Here is a 25031-nt window from a genome sequence, read left to right as displayed (position 1 = left end):
AGGAGGTTGGTTTGGCGCTAAGAACCTTACTAGCAACAGTAGATGAGACCCTCCCAGTGCTTCCTGCAAGCACCCACAGAGAGGTACGTAGCACTCCACTCACCTGATGCTCAGTCATTATGTTTCAAGTTAGCCTCAGCCAGAACAGCTATCTGGACGTGTTTGGGCTCTCTCTTCTTTGCACATGTGTACATTTTGGTTCTCTAAGCAGTCTGAACTCTTGGGTTATAATTCTACATGAAATAAATTTTACTAGAATTGCTGCATTGACATAGGCTTGTATTGACTTCAGTGAAGACACTCAAACTGGATATAATTGAAGAGCATACGACACGCACCCCTAGGAAGTCAACGTAAAACCTGTTAGCAGGGCTTACATGAAACCAGTATTCTGATGCACCTGGGAGTTAATTCTTAGTGCAAGTGTAATCCTTCATTAAACTACAGCTTGCACACAAAGTCATTAAACAGGTAATTGAGCATAGCTTGGTGGAGCTGGAAGGTTTTGATGAGAAGATACCCTGTAGTAACCTAGTTCTGGATGAGAAGTGATGGAGGTCTTTCAGTGAAGTTCACGAGTCAGGAGTAAAACAGTTTTCCTCCAAAACCTTGAATGAGTGTGATAATGAGAACGCCAGAGAATGGTTCTTTAATTGCCATCTGTTAAGTAACCTGTACCTGGCTTCTTGACCTGTTTTATTTTTTCAAGCTACTTCAGTAACAGTAATAAAAAGAGCGGTGATAATAGGGACCTGGAAACCTGTAGCAAGGTGTTAACTGAAAGACATGGGTTAAAATCCACTGTTAGCAATTTGGGTCTTGGTGCTGTTTAACAGTGGGTGGCTCAGCAGCTGACAAGGCTGCTCTTGATCTCCACACAGCAGAGCAGCAGGTGCCAAAATTCCATCTGCTCCATGTGGTGCCCACAGAAATGGCCCCAGCTTCCATCATAAATCTCAAGCAGGAGCTACTGAGGGAGGGTGGATAGTGCTGTTGCTCTGTAGTACCACTGCTTTGAGTGCAGTGCTTCTGAGAACTTGCACAGTTGACTGAATCTTCTCGTTCCAGATTGAGATGGCACAGAAGCTGCTGAACTCGGACTTGGCCGAGCTCATTAACAAGATGAAACTGGCACAGCAGTATGTCATGACCAGCCTGCAGCAGGAGTACAAAAAGCAAATGCTGACAGCCGCTCACGCTCTGGCTGTGGATGCCAAAAACTTGCTGGATGTTATTGATCAAGCCAGACTGAAAATGATCAGTCAGTCCAGACCGCACTAAGTACTGAGGGAAGAATTCTGCTTGCGAAAGGATGTTACTTCACCTTCCACCAGCAGTGAGGATTAACCCAGTGTAGTCCTGGCTTTCCAGCACCTCTTGCTTCAGCAGACCTGACTGACCGCTGTTGGTTCTCTCTCATTACAAAAGTTTAACAAAGTTTTTATCATAAAGCCAAGCTGGTCTGGGATTCAAAAAGTGGCATTATCACAAGATGAAGTTTGTACAAAAGTCCTTGGGAAATCACAGCTATGGAGCGCAATTCAGTTTTATACCATCGCATGGGACACGCTTACCCTAGAGCTGCCACAGGGTTACGGTCTCAGAGCCAAAACTGTTCGAGCAGCAGATCGGAGAAAGATATTGTGAAGTGAAGAATTCGGGGAAACCTCAGGGCTGAGAATTCTTGCCCACAGTATATGAACTATCCAGACTGGAATTTTTTTATTAGAACACTTACGTCGCAATATGCTAATCACAATTTACAGAGAAAGAATAAAAAGCTATATTTTCAAGACTTCAGTCATTTCAAGACAAACTAAAGCCCTCTTCATCTTCCTGCCTTTTACTTTTATGTGAATGTGTGAAGCATTTGTTTGGAACTAGCTGTAGGACACAACTGAAAACTCTCGTCTTTTTCACCAGAATAACGTGCCAGTTCTTTTGTAGCAATGTTGTTTTCCTTGGAAGCAAAAATGCTGCTTTGTACCAGAGCAATTCAGAGCTGCATTTAGAGGAGTTCTGTAACCATTCATGTCCCCCATTTTTATATAATTTATAAAGACAGATTAAAGCCATGTTAAATATTTTAAACCCACTGTAGTTAACTAACCCATCCTTTTGTCTATCTTGCCTGGGAGGAGTTACAGTAGAGCAGTGTAATTAGATTTTCCTTGGTTTTCCAGTTATGCCATCTGTTCTGTTAAAATAAAAACCACACTCCTTTTTTGCTGTTGAGGGATATAAATTATTCTCAGGAAGAATATAATGAACTGTACAGTTACTTTGACCTATTAAAAAGGTGTTACCAGTGAAATTCTGTCTATATTGTTCTGTGTGTGTGTGCTGCAGATGAAACCACTGTGAGCTTTCTCTGCTTGGTATTTTTCCCCCACCCCAATCCACAAGCTTTTAAGAATTCACTTTTGCGGGACATAAGGAGCAACACTAAGCATCCAAGAAGGAAGTCCAAGATTTAAAGTCTTCCAGAAAAGTTTGTCCTCCAGCTGTGGAGTACAGGGAACCAAGTCAGTGTTACCATCTGTGTAAGTGACCTGTAATTACTTGGTGTCACTCCTTACACTCCCTTAGACTTTTAAAACCAATTTTCCTAGGGGAAGGTTTCTTTAAAAAGGGGTGAGGGGCATGTAGCAGTTGAGTGGTTGCAGGAACTATTTTGGAAGTTCAGTAGAGAGTTTGCAAGCAGCAGGGGGTTGTGTGGACTAAGTTCTTCCATGGGTGCCTGCATCTTTCAAAAAACAAACGAGCTCCAGTTTTGTGGGAAGATGGGACAGTGCAGAGTGCATCAATTTTTGGCCTACATGTGGGACAACCCTCCTACACAACTTTGGAGTCCTTCTTACACACTTGGAACATTTTGCTAACACATTATTTTCATTTAATACTTCAGAATACACATTTGTAGGGACAGCCCTTACCTTGTTCAGTTGCTCTGGAAAAGTCCTGTTCAAAAGTTATTTTAGAAATAACATACTTTTAAGTTACTCCTTTCATAGACAAAGTTAGACAATCTTCAAAGCAGTTCTCAGAAATGCTTTTTTTCTGGAAAGGCAAAAAAATTACACACCTTATACAACCTAGTCTTGGTGCCTAGCACTGCAAGACTCAGTCTGCTTTTACATTACAGCTGTTCATGAATAAATAGTATCCTAGCTTTAGCCTCTAACAAGGGCATTTACCTGAGAGTTGCAGCATTTTCCCCACTCTTCTGCTCAACAACTGTCCTCCACTGTGAAATGCACATAATCCCTGCTGTACCACAGCCCTGAGCTGCCCCTGGGCTTGGTAAAATTACCCATTACTAGAAACTGCCAGAGATGGAAGCTGCTCTGTGGCCAGAGCATTAACTAGACACACTGCAGCTTCACCAAGAGGCTGCAGCACCAAGCAAGTGGTAGCACTTTTGCCAAACACGACCACATGCTGTACCTGCCCAGCCATTACCACATCCCATGCTCACTGGGATCACATTTCCACCTTTGTCCATACACTATAAATGCAGTTCAGAGCTGTAACTGTCACTGCACTATGCCTATGTTAAATATGAAGAACCAACAAGGAAGGCTGCAAAACCACAGATTAACATGCGATGACAGCAGTTTTGGTACCTACAGATCATCCTTCACCCACTCCCCTTCACATGCATCCACGTAAGAGACAAGAGTACAATTAAATGTTCTTTATTACAGACAGGTACAAAACTAATTAGTCAAAAAGACCAAAGCCCATGTCATCATCAGATTCCTCCGACTCTTCTTTCTTTTCCTCTTCTTTCTTCTCCTCAGCTAGAAAAGGAGAAGGGAATCAGGATGTTTCCATTTTATCAGCTCATGAGAGTCACATCACAAAAGACTTCACATAAAATGACTAACATCAAGAAGCAACACCTGAGCAATCCTAACAAGCTAAGCTAACAACCCAAGGAGACTAGTGTTTCTACTCCTAGGAAACTGGTTTTGTGCCTTCAAAATTCATTTCGATCAAATCTAAAACGATTTACAAAGCAGGTGCTCTCCTTAGCCATCAGGAGGAGATCCTGATGATATGCAGAACCAGCCTTAATTCATAAAATCATAGAATCATTTAGGTTGGAAAAGACCTGCAAGACTGAGTCCAACCATCAACCATGCCCACTAAACCATGTTACAGAGTACCCCATCTACGTGCTTTTTGAATACCTCCAGGGATGGTGACTCAGCCACTTCCCTGGGCAGCCTGTTCCAATGTGTGAGAACCCTCTCAGTAAATAAATTTTTCCTAATATCTAACCTACATCTCCCCTGCCGCAGCTTGAGGCCATTTCCTCTCGTCCTATCTCCAGCCACCTGACAGAAGAGACCAGCACCCACCTCACTACAACCTCCTGTCAGGTGGTTGTAGAGAGCGATCAGGTCTCCCCTCAGCCTCCTCTTCTCCAGACTAAACAGCCCCAGCTCCCTTAGCTGCTCCTCATAACACTTGTGCTCCAGGCCCCTCACCAACTTGGTTTCCCTTCTCTGGACATGCTCCAGCACCTCCATGTCTGTCTTGTAGTGAGGGGCCCAAAACTGAACACAGTATTCGAGGTGCGGCCTCACCAGTGCCGAGCACAGGGGCACAATCACCTCCCTGCTCCTGCTGGCCACGTATATACTGCGAAGCACAAACCACATTAGAATTGCAAGGGGAAGCGCCGAGCTGACTCTCAAGCTGACAACAGGTAGCTTTTTAACCCAAGCATTTGTTACGTCAGACACAGAAGCCCACTTACCAGGGGCAGCACCACCCGCGGGCGCAGCACCACCAGTAGGAGCAGCTGCAGCTGGAGCACCACCACCACCAGCTCCTACATTACAGATCAGGCTTCCGATGTCGATATTAGCCAGAGCCTAGGGAGAACAAGCAGCAGTGAAGTCTTGTTAACACGTGGGGCAGCTTTGCTTCAGTCCTGCGCACCTGCTAGGTCATGCCATGAGTGCAGTGATGAAACCGCATCATGACAAGCCACCAGCCTGCTTCGCTCCCACCAACGCCATCAGCGGAACTCGGTGCTTTTTGCAGTCGCCAAGGATAGCGTTTCAAAGCTAAACGCGCAGGGATCTACTGCCCAAGCCGGCACCGCCAGGGAGCCCTCGTTCGGCTGTGACCCGCACCCGGCAGCCCCAGACGCTTCCCGCCGCCCCCTCCTTCTCCCCTCACTCCCCCCGCGATGCCCCAAGGACCCCCCCCTCCGGCCAGCCCCCGGCCCGCCCGCCGCCAGCCCGGCCCGGCGCTCCCCTCTCGCCCACCTTCGCGAAGAGACCCGGCCAGAACGGCTCCACGTTCACTCCGGCGGCCTTGATGAGGGCGTTGATCTTGTCCTCCTGCAACGACAGCGGCGCTCAGCAGCCAGCCCGGCCCCGCTCCCTCCCGCCCCGCGCCGCCGCCGGCCATGCCGCGGCTCGCCGCCATCTTGTGCCGGCGGGGCCGGGGCCCGCACTCACCGTGACGGTGACCTCGTCGTCGTGCAGGATGAGGGCGGAGTAGATGCAGGCGAGCTCGGAGACGGAGGCCATGGTGGGGGGAAGGGGCGCGGTGCCAGTCGCCGGGGTGGGACGGCCTTAGCTTCAGCTGAAGGACACAGCACCTTGGGCCGCCAGGGAGGAAGAGGGGCGCGTGGCTCCGAGGGAGCTTTATAATGGCGCCCCGAGCCAATGGCAGGCCCGTGAACCGCGACGCACCGGAGTCGTCAGCGCCGCTGTCCAACCCGTGACGGGCAGGGCAGCCCTGACCAATGCCGTCGGGGAAGCGCTCCGCCCAATGGCAGCGTACCGGGGGATGACGGGAGCGTCGGCGGGGCTCGGATGGGCGTAGCAGCGCCACAGTGGCCACGGCCCGGCCCGCGCGGCCTCCTACGGCCGCCGGGGGGCGCTGAGGATCCCGGCCCGCCTGCCGCCGCCGCCGCCGCCGCCGCCGCCGCCGCCGCCGCTGCTGCTGCCGCTGCCGCTGCCTCCCCCTGCGGCTCCCGAGCCGGGTCCTGCCCGTGTCCCGACGCTGCGCGGCGCCGCCCGGCTCACTGGAAAGGCGCTTCCTTTGCCGGGCGGGCAGGCACGCTGCCGGCTTCTCCGCGGCTGTAGGCGGTCCGGAGTTCTGCGCGTTAAAGATGTTGTCTCCTCGTCGGGGTCTTGTGTCCCCTCTCTTCTTGTCAGAAGAAAAATAGTCTCACGAGGCGTCGTTATTATACGCAAGAGATGGGGTATGGACTGTGAACTACCAAAAAAAAAAGAAAATATAACACGCGATACTCATCAGAGCTGACACGGCTGACGTAACGATTGACCAAGAGGTTAGCGCGGTGGACGGGAGTGGCTGGGACCTGCTCGTTCTGTGCGTCCAGCAGGGTCCCCAGACCTTCGATGGAGATGATACAAACTAATAACATTTACATCAGAACACAGAACTGCCAATTTTGGTTAATGTTCTCAAAAAGTCAATATGTACCATGTTCTTGATTTAGTCACTGCTGTTGTTTAGGGTGTCACTGCGTGGCTAAATGTACAATTTTCTGTAATGCGTATATGTAAAAAAATTTAAAACCCAAAGGGTGTAGAATGAGCCCTTTGTGAAAACTTCACACTTCCCAACTTCTGCATAACTTTGTAACCTTATGAGCCTTAACAGATTCCAGCATTTCACTGTGAAAGAATAATCAGATGATGAAAAATAAATGTTCTCTGATTTTTATGTGTTTTTGACAGATGCACATCACTCGAGAGTCACACAGCGTACAGTTTATGTGGCATAGCGCTTGCTCAGTCCTGGGACACAGGATGGACTTAGACCTTCGAGAAGATGCCTATACGATGGGCCGAATCAATCGTGCTCTATCTGTTGCTCTTTCAGCAAAGGAAGCCCCCTTCAAACTGTGGTCCAGGTAACAGAAAGCAACGGAGATGTTTCAGCTGAGTCAAATGCAGCTGAATCAGTCAGGACTGTGTATTTTTATTTTAAATGGTGAACTGGCAAGATGCACATGTCTGTCATTCCTTCAGAAAGATGGGAGATGGGTTTGAAAATATTTTTTTTCAAAACGAGCATGAGAAAATAGTTATTTTGAGCAAGACATGGGTACTTGACTGAATCAAAATATCTCCCCCACCAAAACAGAGCTTTATTTTCTATTTATATGCAATCAACCGACTTCCAGACAAGAGCGAACTTACTTAAAATAAACAGCATTTTTCAGAATGTTGTTGATGTGAGCTGCCCCGGAGCCAGCCCAGTCCACAGCAGAGTGGCAGATCTTGCCATACAGGGGGGTTTCCTGAGGCAGGGAAATGCCAGGGCACCACAGAGACCCACCAGGAGCCGACAGACCTCACAAGAGACACTGATGAGGCCTGGGTGTTGCCAGAGCAACCATGGCCACCCCACACACCTATAAAAAGCAGCCTAGGGCATGCTAGTGTGGCAGTTGGTGCAGGAAGGCCATTATCGCCCTACCAGCTCAATGCTGGTACTGATCAGTTCAGTTGGTGGTCATCACCCTCCCAGAAGGAGCTTAGCAATGGTATCCACCCAGCAGAAAGCCACGTCCTCTGCACTCGCCAGAACAGATGTGGCAACTCAGAGCTCCCAGGAAAACATGCAGCCATCCAGGTCTCAGGCTGCAGGGAGTGCCAGGGCCTTTCACTGGTAATGGACAGCAGTAGCAAGAACAGCTGTGTGAGGTGTGCCCAAGTGGATGATCTGCTCAGCTTGGTGTCAGAGCTACGAGGGGAAGCAGGAAGGTTAAGGAGCATCAGGGAGTCCGAGAAAGAGATAGACTGGTACAACCATGCTCTGCCGTCCCTGAGACAGAAACAGGAACAACCAGCAGAAAAAAAACCCACAAGATCAAGGGATGCTGTATCCTCCCCCACCAGGCTGAAGGCAGTAGCTTAAAGGAAAGGAGTGAATTGGAGGCAAGTCTACTCTCAGGTTGGCAGGTGAATGCCCTCCTTGCCTACCTTGCCTTCCTGGGTGCAACAAGTATGAGGCTGTGGATGTGGAAGGCCAGTCAATGGATGATGTGGATGATGATCCAGCTGCACCAGACGTTGCCAAGGTCAGAAAGGCCTACCCCCTGTATCATGACTACCTCCATGAGGAAGAAAAGACAGGTTATAGTTGTAGGTGACTCCCTTCTGAGGGGAACAGAGGGTCTGATATGCCAGACAGAACCTCCTCTTACGGACCTTTCAAAAATAAGCTTGAGCAAAAGAATTCAAGGATTTGCAAAAATCCCCAAAGCTTAGAATCCTAAAATGACAGTTTTCCATTACCAGCAAAGTGTATCCAACAGCGTACTACTGTAATGCTCCTTCATAAAAATCTGAGGATTTATTAGACTATTACAAGTAAAAACTGAGGTAGGCAAGAGAGACTTGACCTCTTGCATCCATCCTTTCCTCATGATCAGAAACAACTCAAAGTTTCACTAACTGAAGATTTGACATTACTTACTGCTGGAGATGAAAAATGCAGTGTTGCAGCACTTAACTTGTGGATGCTTAACCCTTTTAGTGAGGTCACCAGCTCTGAATTTAAGCATTTACTTAAACTTCCTATACAAGGCACAGGGCAAATGTCTACATTTTTAGTACCTAACTCAAAGTAGCAAATAAACGCATCCTTCCATTAGGATATAATACCCTGGAACCTCTGTCATTGTTAGGTGCTTGAGGATGGGATTTCACAAATGACTTGCATGAACCTGCCTCGTCTGTCCCTCACTCCAGTGTTGCCATGGCCTCCCGTGCAACAGCACTCAGAGCTGCGTTGATAGGTCCATGAGATGATCTGACTGAAAACTAGCAACATGGAAAGAAAAGATTCCTTTTCAATCAAATGAACTTGCCAGTGGTGGTGGCCTGGGAAATGAGCAACAGACGTGTGCAAACAAACAACAGAATTATGGGTTTAGTAGAGACCAGTCATAATTTGCTTATGAAGGAAGTTCATATATAGTATATAACTATGTTCCAAATATCAGGAAGCAGAAACTGGAGTTTGTTCAAGGGCATCAGGATCTCAGAGTAACTCCTACTACAGCACCTCTGGAAATGTACAGCTTCTCAACAGGCTAAAAAAGCTGCAGGAGACCCAAGCTATTCAAATAAGAAAGATTCCCTCCTAAGTGGATCCCACACCAGATTACATTTATATATGTGAGAAAGGAACTGAAGATTAGACCAGCCCACGTGAGGAGCTGCTCAGATAGCTATTACTTTGGGTCTAAAGGTACTGCCAGCTAGGAAACCCAATAATGTTAGATTCAACATCTGAAACATCTGCTCCACTGAAAACATCCTGCTTTAAACAGAAAGTAACATATTTTGCAGGATTTAAATAGCAGCTATATATCAGTGATCTCTTTAGATAGTAGAGGAAATCTAGCTTCACTGAACTTGCAGGTTCTCTGTATTCCAGAGATTCTTGTTGCAATGATCAGCATGTTTAGTGCTGTTGTACTGAAACTGCATACATTTGGGGACACTGTGCAAGCATTCCTATTGCTTGTGGATAGGAAGAAAGGTGAATGATGGGGGCCAGCTTTTTCTATTCTGCTTTAGTGCTGAAAGTAGGAATGGAAATTTGTGTGGGCCCTAACAGAGAGAGGAGGAACACTGGTAATGGTTCTGACATAATAGTCCTTAAGCTAAAAATGATTAAAAATGCTGAAGCATTGTTAAAAAATAAAATACGAAAACCTAGAATTTAAATGTGACATTCACAAAAGCTTAGGCTTTGATTGGTAAAGTTAATTAAATGAGATTTGCCTACATCCTTGCTTCGTGGCTGTCTTGCTACATCTCTTGAATAACACTGATAAGGTTGCTTTGTAGAGGCTCAGAATAAAGTTATGATGAAAACAAATCACTATGTAGTAAGTAAGCTAAAAACCAGTTTTTCTGCTTCCCAAAGCTTTTTGAAGCCTAGCTATCCAGTCAGGATTGCTGGTTAATAAATCTTAATTCCGAGGCAGACCCAGGGGTAAGGTCTAAAAATTTGCAGCAGAACAGTCGCCATTCTTGATGAATCTATAGCAAATAGATGGGGGCTTAAAAAAAACAAACAAACAAAACCCCCAAAACCCCAACAAAAACGTACATGCTTCTGTGTATTCTATGATTCCAGGGTAGTGAGTTACTTCCAGGGTGATGAGTTACCGGGACTTGGTCCAGAAAACCAATGTTCTGGTTTAGGATGGTAATAAAACTGCATTGCTAGCAAGCTGTTACAGGATAGCTCAGGAATGTCTTCATGATAAACAAAGAACTTGGGTATGAAACGTCCCTGAGGTGGATATTTTACACTTAGGGGATGGTAAGAAGCAGTGGCAGAGATATGGCTGGACATGCTTGTGCATTACTTACCAGCCAAGAAAGGAAAATGTCAGCAAGGTGTGGATGAACTGAGGTAAGTCTTCCTTTCTTGAAACAGCCTTTTCCCGGCTCTTAAGGCTGCACTTTTTCTGTGACCAATAACTGACCATAAGTGAGTTATTGATGGCTTGGGGGCCTTTGCCTTCTGCCTGCACCCATAGTTTCAGGGCCTTTGCTGTTACCCACACTTAAACATCACAGCATAAGACCCCTGGCATGAAGGTCCAGTTCACACAGTAAGCTCTTATGCAAGTTGGTAACAGATCTGACAAACCAGGACTGGGGCCTTCTGGAGTTAGTATAAGGCCTATGGCCTGATAATAGCAGGATAATAGTATTTTCACCAGACATTGGATACAGAATTGCTTATACATGTGTATGTTTGGGTTCAAAACAAGTTAGCATTAAAGTCTGCTTAGTGATTGTTCTGTGGTTCTAGAAAACTGCATCATATTGTGGTACTAGGAAAGCAAGAACAAGTAGGATGATAGGCAAAATGGCAAAGTCTTTATCTGTGACATGAAGACAACATTTCAAAACAGGAAACAACGCATGAGTTAGTTAAAAACTTAGCCAGGTATAAGACCAGCAGGTAGGGAAGTTATTTGCACACCCAAAAAGGAGAAAAGATATGACTGCTTGATGGAAAAGTAAAAAAAAAAAAAAGCAAGATGCCCTTAGCCTCTAAATCAGCTTTGTATTGACTGGAATTACTTGCATCTTCTGTGTAGACACCATAGTCTAGACGCCATAGTCTCCTAAAAGCAATCACTCTATGGCAGTGAGAGGATTTAAAAGTAGATAAGCCATTTTAGGTTGTCTTTCTTACTACAGTCCACCTTAATCTCTGTACAGTTCCCTTTCTCTAGTGGTTCATTATTTTTTTCTTGTTTAAACTGTTTAAATAGTCTAAATTGTTCGTTGGCCCTGGGAGGATCCTCATTTGGCTACACAAGCCTATATCTCATGGCTTTAGCAATTAGCCATACTAATGAACTTCAGGTTGTTGATCATCATCAACAGGGTAGGAAGGCTCTACAGAGGGATCTGGACAGGCTGGATGGATGGGCCAAGGCCAACTGTATGAGATTCAACAAGGCTAAGTGCTGGGTGCTGCACTTGGGTCACAACAACCCCATGCAATACTACAGGCTTGGGGAAGAGTGGCTGGAAAGCTGCCCGGTGGAAAAGGACCTGGGGGGGCTGGTTGACAGCTGGCTGAATATGAGCCAGCAGTGTGCCCAGGTGGCCAAGAAGCCCAAGAGCATCCTGGCTTGTATCAGAAATAGTGTGGCCAGCAGGAACAGGGAAGTGATTGCCCTGTACTCGACATTGGTGAGGCTGCACCTCAAATACTGTGTTCAGTTTTGGGCCCCTCACTACAAGAAAGACATGGAGGTGCTGGAGTGTGTCCAAAGAAGGGCAACGAAGCTGGTGAAGGGTCGGGATAACAAGTTTTATGAGGAGCGGCTGAGGGAACTGGGGTGGTTTAGCCCAGAGAGGAGGCGGCTGAGGGGAGACCTTATTGCTCTTTACAACTACCTGAAAGGAGGTTGTAGTGAGGCAGGTCTCAGGTTTTTTTTTTTCCAGGTAACAAGTGATAGGATGAGAGGAAATAGCCTCAAGTTGCACCAGGGAAGGTTTAGATTGGATATTAGGAAAAATTTCTTCACTGAAAGGGTTGTCAAGCACTGGAACAGGCTGCCCAGGGAAGTGGTTGAGTGACCATCCCTAGAGGTATTTAGAAGACGTGTAGATGTGGCACTTAGGGACATGGTTTAGTGGTGGACTTGGCAGTGAGGTTTATGGTTGGACTTGATGATCTTAGGGGTCTTTTCCAACCTAAATGATTCTATGATTCATTTCAACACCTTCACCCAAAGGTTAAAGTCTTCCTGACTCCCAAGGGAGGGAAGGTGTTGGTAGATAATCACGTTGGCCTGATTTCATTTGAGTCACTGTTTATGTGCTGTTAACCAGAACAGTCATCCCCTCCTCCAACTCTTTCCCACTGTTATTTGCAGTTGTGCCTACTGTGCCATACTGAGTCTGGTGGGGTTTTTTTTTTGAATTTGAAAAAACAGCTGTAGACCATTAAGTTGTTTTCTCCAAGTTTGTTCATGAACAGTCTCAGGCACAGTATTTGCTTCCCTTATCTTCTTTTGGGAAACTAGTTTTCTCCCCAGCTGTGTTTTTGTTGTGGGGGTTTTTTTGTGGGTTTTTTTTTTTTCCCTGATAACTAGGTTATTACAACAAAGAACAAAACTCTTTTACTACTTAAAACTGTAATAATCAGCATACCTAACATATCCCCAATAGGTGGTGCTGCATCTTTTTCGTAGTGTTTAATTGTTGTATTGTTGGCTGTGATCACCTAGAAAAGTTAAGTCTTTCTTGAGTGAACTGAAGTTAGTACTCTAATAATATAATAATAACAACTCCTTTGGATTTTTTTTTATAAATAAGTATTGCAATTCAATTGGCAAAAGAAATCAAGTGTAGATTTGTAGCTTAGTAATTAGGACAGTCATCTGGTTCTAGAAAGACAAAAAGCAGGTTTTGGTCCCTCTACCACAGATTAATTGTGATTAAATCAGTAATTGTAAAATAATAAATAGACCCTGGGGAGGAGATCAGAACCCTCAAAGTCTTTGTAACCATGTGAACACATTATATCAGAGAGCCATGGTCTTCTCCACTTCTGTTCTGATCTCACCCATTTTCCATTCTTACACAAAGCAGAACACAGAATATGTGAGAAGTCTAATGCACACACTCCAGGATAACATCTTTCTCCAAGGCTTTTGATATGGGTTCCCACAGCCTCCTCCTAGAGAAACCGATGCCTTACAGTCTAGACAAGTGGTCTGTGTGTTGGGTGGGGAACTGGCTGACAGGCTGCACCCAGAGGGTGGTGGTAAATAATAGCTCCTTTTCAAACTGGCAACCTATCACAAGTGATGTCCCCCAGGGATCAATATTGGGCCCAATGCTATTTAATATCACCATAAGTGATCTGGATGATGGGATCAAGCATACCGTGGTGAAGTTTGCTGATGATACCAAACTGAGTGGGGAAGTGGACACTTTGGAAAGGAGAGCCACCCTGCAGGAAGACCTGGATAGTCTGGAAAAGTGGGCTAACAAGAACCTTAGGAAGTTCAACAAAGACAGATGTAAGGTCTTGCACCTGGGAAAACATAATCCAGGAGTGCAGCACAGGCTGAGACCTACCCGGCTGGGGAGCAGCTCTGTGGAAAGGGACCTGGGGGTCCTGGTGGACAGCAAGCTCAATGGGAGTGAACAGTGTGCTGCTGCAGCAAAGCAAGCCAACAAGATGCTAGGTTGAATCAACAAGGGCATCACCAGCAGAGATAAAGAAGTCATTATCCCACTCTACTCAGCACTTGTCGGGCCACACCTGGAACACTGTGTTCAGTTTTGGTGCCCACTATAAAAAAAAGATGTGGACAGGCTGGAGAGGGTCCCAAGAAGGGCCACAAAGATGATCAAAGGACTGTGAAGCCTGCCATATGAGGAAAAACTGAGAGAACTGGGTTCGTTCAGCCTTGAGAAAAGAAGGCTTAGGGGAGACCTTATCACCATGTTCCAGTATTTAAAGGGTGCCTACAAAGAAGATGGAGACTCCCTTTTTACAAGGAGTCACATGGAAAAGAGAGGGGTAATGGATACAAGTTACGCCTGGGGAAATTCCAACGGGACACAAAAGGAAAATTTTTCACAATGAGAACAATCAGCCATTGGAATAATCTCCCCAGGGAAGTGGTGGATTCCCCAACATTGGACACTTCTAAGATTTGGCTGCACAGGATACTGGGCCATCTTGTCTAGACCATGCTTTTCCCAAGAAAGGCTGGACCAGCTGATCCTTGCGGTCCCTTGCAACCTGGTATTCTATGATCTTAAAAGTTAGGCCAGTTGAGAGCTGGAAAATGTAAGCTTAAATCCCCTCAGAGTCAAGAATAAAATTTACATCTTTCTGCTCTGAGTTAATTTTTTTTCCACTGTATTGTTATCAATGACTAAAAGGGATTTATAAACTGTGGGCTTTTAAAATTAACTTAGTTTAAAGAGGGAAGGGTTGTTACTTAGTGAGATCAATGTATGTTTTCTCATCAAAAGAAAAGCCATATTGTTTGTCAGTAGCCTATTTGTATATAAAATATTTTGCCCAGATTGCTCCTGCTGATATAAATGATTTTTAAAAGCTGTTCCTGAATACTATCTTTTCTTCCAAAATTATTAGAAAATGTTCATCTTTTTAAACTAATAATTCCTTATTTGAGACATATCAGTTCTGGGGAATGTCAGCTTGAAATCCAGCAGTTATGATAGGTATTGTGTCCAACAGTCACTCCTTTTCTTTAAAGAAACCTGATTTTAAGTGTTTAAGCAGTTCTTATACTACTATATAGTCATTAATATAGCATATAAAGAGCATGTATAAAAGAATGCTTTTATAGAGCTTTCAAACCACTTTTTAAAACCAAACCTTTTCAAAAACTGAGGTCTTTTTGCAGTGAAATTGCCTGGTAAGACATAGTTAGGTTTCCCTGTGCACCAAAACATCAATTGTTGGTGACAGAAAGCATTAGAAATAAAGCAAGTGACATGGCCCAAAATGAGTGTGCGTCATATTACTTCAAGAAGCAGTAGAAGAGAGCTGTAACTCTCCTTTCCTCAGTAACACAGAAATACTGCTGGAAGTGTGCAGTAGCATGAAAATAACCTGCAGGAACAGCAGGACTTCTACATGAGAAAACAGTGCTTAAATAAAACTATTTAACTAATTTATTATTTAACTGATTGTGCAAGTCTGCAGTCATGTATACACAGCGATAAGCCCTTTTGCTTATGAAGTGCTAAATCCACAAAAATCAGCTTTAAATCAATACGAGTATATTGCGCTCTAGGATGTTCCAGGTATTAATTGCTGTTTTGGGGATCTCTGTTTTCCAGGGAATTTTTGAAATCAATTGCAGAGTATCCTGTGGAGCCTGAAAGAAGTGTGGGATACATGTTTATTGTTTTGTGAAACCTCCCCTTATATTTCACCTATCTTCTGTTGCTTGTTATTTTCAAAATGCTAGCAGAGTACCATAATCCACTTTTTTTTTTTTTTTTTCTCTTTTGCAATTGTGTGAGGTATCCAATGACGTTCCATGTGGGTACATCCCTTCACCATGTAACCTTCACTGACCGTTGCTTTCAGGACAGGATTTCACAAGAAGAATGGTGTAGAAAGGTGAGACAGAATTATCTGTGTTTATGTGTCCAACAGTCAGTCAATTTGTTTTTTGTCCATCTATAGGACAGAGATGGCCATTTTCCTGGGAGTCTGTATTGAGCTTATTCCCCATGTCTCTGAACATGATCCGATGGAGGTTAGCTTCAGTGCTGCTACTCAGGATGAGCAAATTAGTCAAGTGGACTTTTCTAGAAACCTATCAGTGTATTTTTATGCTCTCTTGTACTTAAATGCAGAAGGTCTAAGGCATGATAGTATGTGTAATGTTAGAGGGAGTTATCTTCCTAATCACTTTTAAGATATTGATTTAAATATAGTATCAAAAAACTAAGATGTCAATGCAGGAACTGCATGGTTTCCTCCTGTCACGTCAGCATTTAGTACTATCTAATATAGCAGAAAGGCCAAATTTCCCTCAGATAACTCTCTTCTGGCTCTTAGTTTTGGGGATTTCTCCCCCTTCCCCGTTTTCAGCCTCTAGTAAGGTTATATAGCATAAATCAGAAATTATTGGTGGTTGTGCAAAAATGTTACTCAACTCCTCACAGAGAGGAAAACAGCAACCCCTTTGCCAGCTCCCTTATCTTTATAATTTTGCTAGAGCTACTTGGCTTTACTCTAGAACTGAAGCTGACCCATGATTTTGTCCTTTGTTTATAGTTACTGGTAAATCTTTACTTTCCAGCAACTTGAGGAGCTTGGAATGCAGACAAATCCAAAATCACTCCAGTGGAAACTCTAGTGATGACAACGGCTTCAGGAACAGTACACTTGAAGTGAAAGCTGAGCTGTTAATAGCAACCCTTGAATATCTATCTATAAGTATGACCCAAAGGGAAGAGTAAACAAATAGTTGATGTAACTTTGGAACAGTGAGATGCTTCTGTATCACTTCAAATATGAACTGATGAAGGAGGATATTAATTGGTTTGATGAACCCTACAAGCCGTATGTTCGCCTCGTCCTTTGGCAGATAATATTTACCAAAGAAATTCAGTTGACTTTGAAGGGGCTTGGCTGTTCTGGGATGAGAACCGCATTATTTTTTTTAAAGGCTTCCACATCAAAATGGAGCAGGTGAATGAAAGTATGGATCATAGCTGCTATACTGTAATTCTGTAGGTAACACTTTCTAGTGGAAGCGAGCATCTTTAACACGCTCTTTGCCTCCCTACCAGGTTCAAGATTTTTTTTTTTTACTTTCTCCTCCTGAAGGGAAGAGGTACCAATGATGTAATTACAAACAGATGATAGTTCCTGCAGGAATTGTCACTGATATCTCCTGGGTCTCAGTGCATCATACTGACCAATACCACGCCTCTTTGACATTATTGCTAGTTGGTATTACCCCATACTGAACTTCACATACATACAGCCAGAGATTATCTGGTTGTGCGAGACGGTAAGGTACCACACCGCAGCTGGGTTTCATAGATACAACAAAAAGTGGATGCGGTACGGAGGTGTGAGATCCATGGGGTGGCTGATCTGAGGTTTTCACAGCAGTGTTGTCTTTGTTTCACAGGGCGTTGGGGAGGAGTAAAAGCGAAACAATCAAATCCAATTTTCAAGTAAACGGTGTTCAAAATCAAGCAGTACGTGTAATATTGATGCCATTCCAGCGTCCCTTTTAAATACGCATGGCTAGGCAAACTGCCTTTAAGGAGAGGTAGTGGAGAGCGAGCTGGAGGCACACAGTTACTTTCCAAGGTTTCACTGAAAGACACAAGTCGTTTCCACCAGCCCTGGCTGCAGCACACACTTTGTTTGACTGTGGATGTTGCACCTGCCTACGGCAGACCCTTGGTAAAGAGGAGCCATGGTTCGTACCGGTGGGTGACTCCAGGGCCTAGAAAGGCTCCTGCTACAAACGGTTCGTGTCTGGTTAGCCACATCGGCAGGCTCTGAGAAGAGCAAAGCGCAACGTGCGTGGGTTCTGACGGCAGGGCTGGGGAAGAGCCGTTTCATCCAGTTGATGAAATTCGTGCGGGGGTGGAGAAGGAGGCGGCAGAAAGGCGCTCGGCTCCAACTGGCGGACTGGAGGCGGTGGGCGCGCAGCGGGGCCCCTCAGGCGGGCCGGCCGGCCGCCCCGCTTCCTGCCCGCCGGCGGGCAGGAGGGCGGAGGAGGCGGCAGCGGGGCGGAGCGCCCCTTCCCCGTGACCCCGCGGCTCCTCCCTTCTCCCCACCCACCTCCCCGCTCCTCAGTGCCGCCGAGTAACCTGGTTTCCCGGCGTCGGCCCGGCCCTCCTCCCTCTTTTCTTTTTTTTTTTTTTTTCCCCCCTTTCCCCTTTTCTTTTCCTCCCCCCTCCCCTCCCCTTCTTCCTCCTCCCCCTTTCCCCGACAGCGTAGCCGGGGCTCGGGCTCGCTCCCTTCCCCCCCCCCTTTCCCTCCCCTCGAGCTGCCGCCGCGGTAGGGACCTGGAGAGAGGCGCCGCCTCCGCCGCCGCACACGGAGACATGTACCCGGGAGCCACCTCCGCCGGACCCGGTGAGGCTTCGGCCGGTTTTGTTTCCCCTCCTCCGGGCCTTCCCCGAGCCGCCAGAACGACTTTCTCTTTCTCTCTCGGGGCGGCGGGGTTTGAGCTCGGCGGCCGTGCGTGTGTGAGGGGGCGCGCGCGCGTGTGTGTGTGTGTGTGTGGGGGGGGGGGTGACCGTTGGCGCACGAGGCGGTCTGTCAGCGCGGGAGGCGGCACGAGCCCCCCCCCCCCCCTTCCCCTTCCCTCCGCGGGGCGCGAGGCGCCAACGGCCGGCGGGGGGGGGGGGGGGGGGGACCCTGCGCGAGCGCACACACACACACACACACCCCCCCACACCCCCCCCCCCCCCGCCGCCCCGGCTCGGGCCTGGCTGAGGCCGCGGCCGGCCGCGCTCGCGTGGGAAGGAGGGGTCAGGCCGCTGCCGCCACCTCGGGGAGGGCGGCGAGCGAGCCTGCGTGTCCGGAGGCCCCTTTTAGGGGAGGGTCGCCTTCCCCTGTCCTCCTCTCCCCTCCCTCTGCTGCGGCGGGAGGCTGGCCCCGACCTGAGGAGGGGTGGTGGGGGGGAAAGGCGAACCCCGAGGCGACGGGGAAGGAGGGGAGGGCGAGGCGAGGAGGCTGCTCCCCTCTCACGGGGCGAGAGGTCCTCTCACGGGGGCTGTGGTAGCTGCTACCGGTGGCTGCTGGGGCGGTGGGAGACGACAGAGATCTTCCCCCCCCCCGCCCCTCCTCCGCCCCTTCCCCGCCGCCGGCCAGTCCCCGGGGTGTCCCCTCGGGCTGTGCGCTACGTGCTGCCTTCCCCAGGCCAGCGCTCGGCTGTTCCTGCCAACTCAGCCTCCTGCTGGCAGTGCGGTATGGACTGGGGTCTCCATTTCCTTCCCTCCCAGATCCTCGTTAGAGGCTGCATCCTCCTGGGCTAGCCTGGGATACCCGTCTCGCCGTGCGCAGAAGTTCAGGCCGCTTGTGGCCGTGTTTTGCTAACAGCGTGTTTGTCAGCGGCGGCGCTTCGCTAGTGTGTGTTGTTTAGATGTAGGTAAACCGTATCCAGATGTCGGGTAGGGGCTGGAAGAGGTTTTCGGCTTCGTTAGATGTCTTCGGGCTTTGTCGTGTAATGAAATCTGGGAGCAAAGGAGAGATGAATGTGGAAAAAAGTTACCGACTCGCTCAGGGTCATTTAATATTATTTAGGGGAAAGATAGGTTAATACATTGGGAGTTTGTGCAGTTAATATGGGACAGTGTTTTTTTCTTTTTAGTGTCAGGCTGTTTCTGTGGTGAGAATTCTTATGTGCAGACTATGATATTTGGGTGACTGGTACCTAGTTTTCTTCTGGAAAAGTTTCCAAATAAGTGGAACTTTATTTTATATTACTGTTCTCAACAGTTTTGCATAAATTCTTTTCCCGTAGAGGGGTAATCTGGCGAAGAACAGTGTAGTGAAATACAGGACCTGTAGCTGAGATGTCTGTTACTGCTTCTGTTACAAATGCTTCTACTGTAAGAGTATTCATATCTTAGGATCCACTGTTAGGTGCTGGCTTCTCTTTTTTTCTCTGATTTGGTTCTCTTGAAAGGACAAGAATCAAGAAAGACAATCAGGATGATTGTTTTCCTCTTAGAGTACAGCTCCTCTGTTTTTACTTTCTTGCTTTTCTTTCTGCAGTGCACAAAGGCTTTTACTAGATGCACCAGGAAGATAGGTCTCTGCAGCTGTGTGTATCCAGACTGATGTTCAAGATTTTGCTTTCATGTATAACACCATTTGCACATTTCAGTACCAATAACTCCGTATAACTATTGATGTAATCATTTGGTAGCTTCTAGTGTCAGGTTCTTTTGCTCAGGTACAGGTATACTTTCAGTTTACAGGTAATACTGGTGCTCAGATTGTGGTGTTGTATCTAAGGCTGTTACGTTCACCTCCTATTGACGCATCTTTTTTGAAGCTATATATAAGGAGCTAAATCATTGAGAGTATTGCCAGGGTATATGCTGAGAGTAGTTTTACCTGTGGGAGTCTCTTTATCTTCCTTTATTTGCTCTCTGTCTGATCCTGCCGCTCTCCGTTTCACTCAAAATTATATTACTTCCGCAGCACCGGCATTGGTGGCTGCTGTTTACCCTCAGGGACCCACGTTCAGTGTTTAAGGGTTTTTTCCCCTTACCAGAGCAGCCCTCTCTTCACCTTAGGCTCTTGATAGAACAAACACCATACTTTTACTGAGTCCTGGGTTGCTACATGTTACTGATGTGTGTCTCAGGCTCCTGATATTCTGCTCCCTCCAGCCAAGTTCATCTTCTGTCTTGTTTACTTCCTAGTTTATCTCTGTGGCTCAGCCCTTTCCCCCCTGCACAGAGCTGGGGAGTGATGGTGTGTGTTCTGAGGTACAAATGTCCTCATTTGGCTGGGATAGAGTTAATTTCCTTTCTAGTAGCTGGTGCAGTGTTATGTTTTGGATTTAGTACCAGAATAATGTTGATAACACACTGATGTTTTCAGTTGTTGCTAAGTAGTGCTTAGATTAAGTCAAGGATTTTTCAGCTTCTCATGCCCAGCCAGCAAGGAGGCTGGAGGGGCACAAGAAGTTGGGAGGGGACACAGCTGGGACAGCTGACCCAAACTGTCCAAAGGAATATTCCATACTATATGACATCATGGCCACTAAAAACTGGGGGGAGTTGGCTGGGGATGGTGGATCACCGCTCAGGAGCTAACTGGGCATCGGTTGGCGAGTGGTGAGCAATTGCATTGTGCATCACTTGTTTTGTATATTCCAACTCTTTTATTATTATTACTGTCATATTATTATCATTATTACTTTCTTCCTTTCTGTCCTATTAAACTGTCTTTATCTCAACCCACAAGTTTTACTTTTTTTTTTTTATTCTCTCCCCCATCCCACTGAGTGGGGGGAGTAAGCAAATGGTTGCGTGGTGCTTAGTTGCCAGCTGGGGTTAAACCATGACAGTGAGCTGCAAGTTGTTCTCCACATCGTGAGGCTCTCTGTTTCCTTCCTGTGAAATCATCCACAGAGAGCCTTAGCAGCGCAGTGGCTTCTAGCAGTACAAACAGCTTCCTGCTCCACACCTAATCATAAAGCAGGGCATTTGAGTAGAGTTTTTTTTTCAAGAGAGTGGGACTGTACTGTGAACTAGTCTGGAAACAGGGACTGTCAGCAGGATCCTTAGTTGTCTTGTGTAAGGGTATGTGTAGCCTGCGAGCTGCCAGTGAAAGTCCCCTTACATACGTCAGTCTGATACCTATAAAATGAATGTACACTGAAATCCTGTTCAGAGGAGTGAGGAAGAAGTGTGGTTTACAGCCATTCACCAAGCTGCAGCTGCTGTGAATGCACAAGAGCTCCAGCCTCTACATGTCTGTCAGCACATCCTTGACACCGCTTAAATGCTCCATTCATATCTCCTGTAACTTAGATCTTGCCGCCGTTTGCTTCTCTGAACGTTGCTGATGCATACAAGCTACTTTGCTCTTACAGCTCCCGTCGCCAGACTGGACGCCGCAGCCACCCCCGTTCTGAGGGTGCCTGTGGTGCTGGCCTCCTGCCAATGTAATCGCTCAATTTGCCACAGGGTTTGCTATTTTAATCTTAATTCTTTTTCTGGAAACAGTATAAAGCAAGTTAGGAGGCCGTATCTGACTAATTTCAAAAAATTGCTGCTGAACGTGGAAACTTTGTTTAAACATGCTGTTGCATCAGGGGTAAGATTTTTTTTAAAATTTTTTTTTTTTTTTTTTTTTAATACAAGAGGGGGATATCATGAAATCACTGTTTTCATGGTTAGGAAACCTATGATCCCTGTTGCTTTTTCCCAAATAGTGTTTGAGTTCTTGACTTGGTGTTGAATTTGCTGAAACATTGCACCCGTACACTTTTTTTCTTTGCCTTCAAGAAACTGAAAAGTAAAAAATCTGAAAATGAGAGGTTTTTGTTTTTAAGAAAAATAAGTTTAATACTGCTACATTTTGGTATATCTTTTTCTAGAAGGACAGAGAAATGTCAAAGTGGCATAATAAAAATACTGTTGTTCAGTTTAAAGAACTGATTAAAAGTTGCATAAACTTCTGTAACTTACTCTGGTTGATATTCATATATTTATAAATTCTAAACTTTGCATGCTATAGATCTCATTTTATTCTTTGAAAGGATATTTGATTTTTGCCTGCTACTCAAGGTCTTAATTCATTGTTGAAGCAGCAGTTGTCTGAAAAAGAGTGTCTTTGTGAAGGGGGATATGGCTTTGCATGTAAAATATAACCTTTTTTTTTCCTAGCACAAGAAACAACTTTGAGCCCTCTATCAAACTAGTAAAACTGAGGTTATTTTCTTACTTCTTGTTTAGTTGTAAGTTACCTCTTTAAAATTGTTAACAGACTCTTGAAAGTTCTAAGTCTTTCTTGGTTTTCAGTGTGGGTACTTGTTTTTAACTCCCATATATTTTCTTGAAGATACACAGTGGTTGGATGTTGATTCTCTTTAGGACTCTTTAGTCCTAAAATGGGGTGCAGGGAAGGGTGTGCTCATGCCTTACTTCGGGTGGTAGAAATGGCAACATCGTCATCTCGTGGAATTTAACTCCACCAGCATCCTCTTAGCTTGCGCCCCAGCAGCAGAAAGAACTCCGGTGTACCTCTTGTCAAGGGTCTGCCCTTCTCTTCTTAGAAGGGCTTTTTGTATTCTTTTGGAGATGGATCTGGACCTGTTATTACTGTGCTAGCTCTACTGGTATCACAGTTGCCCAGTTTCTTTGGCTTAATTTTAGACAGTAAATTATGTTGAAATTCATTGTAAGCGCCATATATACAAAAGGAAATGAGAACTTAATGTACGGCTTCAGCTCTCCTCCCTTTTGCATGAGAATTTTTCCTTAAATTTAAATTGCATTTGACAACGTTACAACCTACAAAACGCAGCCTAACTTTTTCAAGCATATTGTTGTCATGGCCAGTATGTTTTCCTAAGGAAGAAAAAGATTGCGTATTATTATGTTGCTTCAGCTAGCTATGTAGTCTTAAGGTGGCTTAAAAAGGAGGTAGTCATTTGATGAAAGATGATTGATGTTGTCATACGTGTGAACCAAACTTTCTCCTTTCCTCTGTGAACTGAATTATACTATTTGCTATATGAAAAGTGAAACACTTTTTTCAGCAGTGATTCTCCTACTGACTCTGCAGTTACATAGGATTTTGTACACTTATTTTTCCTTTGTCTTGAAATTTTTCACTTTTGCAGAATCGTGTACTCATGCATACTTTGTGGTGTGTTGTAATGTATATAGAAAGTACAGAGGAACAGTGAAACCTTCCTGACTTCCAGGAAAGTCCCGCTTTCACAATTTGTATACCGTCTCCAGTCTTCTGCTATTTCACAGGAGGGTGGGAAAGGGATTTAAATGCTTTAACTCTGTAAGAGAAGATAGGTCTTAGACTATCATATGATGGTCTAGTCTTCTACTCACTTTGAAGAGTATAGGAGGAAAAGATTTTTCCATTTTGTAAAACAGCCCTTTTAAATGCTTCTGGCCTTCCAGAAATTGCGGGGTCAAGCCGATGAACGCGGTAAACTTCTAACTGCTAAATTAACTTTGCTAACGTACACAGTTCTCGCTGATTAGGAACTTTACATGCCTAATGAAAGTTCCTGTTGGCTAAGCATGTGCCAGCAATAGCGCTACAAAACTTATAAGACTTGTCAAAATGTTGTTGTGTATTGCCTCCCTTATTTCAACTTTTAGCGGAATACTGGGTCATATTTTTAGTGACAGTTTCTAATACTCAGACTACCAGAAAATATTACTAAATTTGAAAATTAAGAAGTCAACCTCCAATATCTTATTTTTGGTAAGTTATGAACTAGAAAAAAATAGCTGGTGGAAAATATTACGTAGTTTTAACAGTAGTGGCTGTGGGTAGGGATCTGTTCCATGCATTGTCCAATTATTTTGCTTTAGTATCATGCATCCTTTCTGATGTACACACAAAGCAGCCCACTAGAATGTAAAACATCTCTTATCCTCTTGACTAGGGAAGTACAGCGTTTTCCAACTCAGTGCAAGGGGTTTTTTGTTTTCTTTTCCCATTTATTGTAACGCCCAAAGTTGAACTTAAACATTTCCTTACCCATTTTATGCTATCAAAATTGGGAAAAGTAAAAGACAGGCCTGAATAGCATCATCCCCAGATAGACTAGACTTGCGCAGTGTATCTCATGTTTTACACCAGAGTTGTAATTTGTTAGTACACAGTTATCTTTGGTAGACATTTCTAAGAAGTGGTGCTTCGAAGAGGCTTTTTAGTGCTGTCCAGGAAGTGGGTTTTTCAACGCTCAGGCTGAGGTGATGCCCCTATTTTTGTACAATGATGACTGTTTTAATAGTTGGTGTCTTTCAGTGTGTTTAGTGAGCACCATAGGTTAGTGCAATTCATTTTAACTTCTCTATTTTAATTTGTTTTGCTTTTACTATTCCCTTTTCAGACTAAACTTGGTGCTTTTAAATAAAAAAATCTAGTATGAGTGTTATTTCATCTTGATTTAGATGGGAAAGTACTGTTGATAATGTCATAATCAAGTCAATCCAAAGCTGGCTTTGATGTTTTTCTCTCTTGCTCCCATCAATGTTGTCTTTTGAATTCAGTTCTCATTGAGCTGTCCACAGTGCTGCCAAATTTTGTTTGTGAAACTGATTTTTTTTTTTAAACACAGATGTGGCACAAGTAGTTCATTCTCTCCTGTTGTAATTTGTTTGTTGTATTTTTTGACAGTGCTGCTCAGCTGTGTTTTGTCTTTGTTGTAGGTTTTAGTCTCCATTCAACATTCATTAAACGGGCAACTGAAAAAAACCCTCTTCATTGCTGAAAGTAGATTTAAA

The 25031-nt window shown here is 45.3% G+C and overlaps 4 protein-coding genes and 1 long non-coding RNA gene across 16 annotated transcripts in view; 3 read left to right on the top strand and 2 right to left on the bottom strand.

Moving 5' to 3' along the window:
* Positions 1 to 2314, top strand: part of PTK2 (protein tyrosine kinase 2) — a 226218-nt gene extending 223904 nt beyond the window's left edge. For all 11 annotated transcript variants that reach the window (XM_069780127.1, XM_069780125.1, XM_069780126.1 and 8 more), the window contains 2 exons: positions 3 to 83; positions 1069 to 2314. In XM_069780127.1, the coding sequence (XP_069636228.1) occupies positions 3 to 83; positions 1069 to 1281 (294 nt within the window). In that variant the 3' untranslated portion in view covers positions 1282 to 2314. The remainder of the gene's footprint in view (positions 1 to 2; positions 84 to 1068) is intronic.
* A 1368-nt stretch (positions 2315 to 3682) lies between these two features.
* RPLP1 (ribosomal protein lateral stalk subunit P1) lies at positions 3683 to 5702 on the bottom strand. Its single transcript, XM_069780135.1, has 4 exons — positions 5481 to 5702; positions 5286 to 5360; positions 4769 to 4886; positions 3683 to 3803 (listed from the first exon to the last, which is right to left on the bottom strand). Exons 1-4 carry the CDS (start codon positions 5550 to 5552, stop codon positions 3724 to 3726), a joined length of 345 nt encoding a protein of 114 aa, XP_069636236.1. The 5' UTR covers positions 5553 to 5702; the 3' UTR covers positions 3683 to 3723.
* On the bottom strand, positions 5480 to 18263 carry LOC138684838 (MOB kinase activator-like 2). The gene is made up of 2 exons (XM_069780134.1): positions 18090 to 18263; positions 5480 to 6246 (listed from the first exon to the last, which is right to left on the bottom strand). Exons 1-2 carry the CDS (start codon positions 18128 to 18130, stop codon positions 5889 to 5891), a joined length of 399 nt encoding a protein of 132 aa, XP_069636235.1. The 5' UTR covers positions 18131 to 18263; the 3' UTR covers positions 5480 to 5888.
* Positions 6244 to 17198, top strand: LOC138684840 (uncharacterized). The gene is made up of 3 exons (XR_011324148.1): positions 6244 to 6910; positions 15570 to 15669; positions 16358 to 17198. It is a non-coding gene; the product is annotated as an uncharacterized lncRNA (long non-coding RNA).
* The window catches only part of AGO2 (argonaute RISC catalytic component 2), a 70314-nt gene continuing 63309 nt past the window's right edge, over positions 18027 to 25031 (top strand). For both annotated transcript variants that reach the window (XM_069780131.1, XM_069780132.1), the window contains exon 1: positions 18027 to 18159. In XM_069780131.1, the coding sequence (XP_069636232.1) occupies positions 18129 to 18159 (31 nt within the window). In that variant the 5' untranslated portion in view covers positions 18027 to 18128. The remainder of the gene's footprint in view (positions 18160 to 25031) is intronic.

Source organism: Haliaeetus albicilla, chromosome 3, assembly GCF_947461875.1.
Source record: "Haliaeetus albicilla chromosome 3, bHalAlb1.1, whole genome shotgun sequence".
NCBI lineage: Eukaryota > Metazoa > Chordata > Aves > Accipitriformes > Accipitridae > Haliaeetus > Haliaeetus albicilla.
This window is presented reverse-complemented; position numbering and strand designations above follow the sequence as displayed.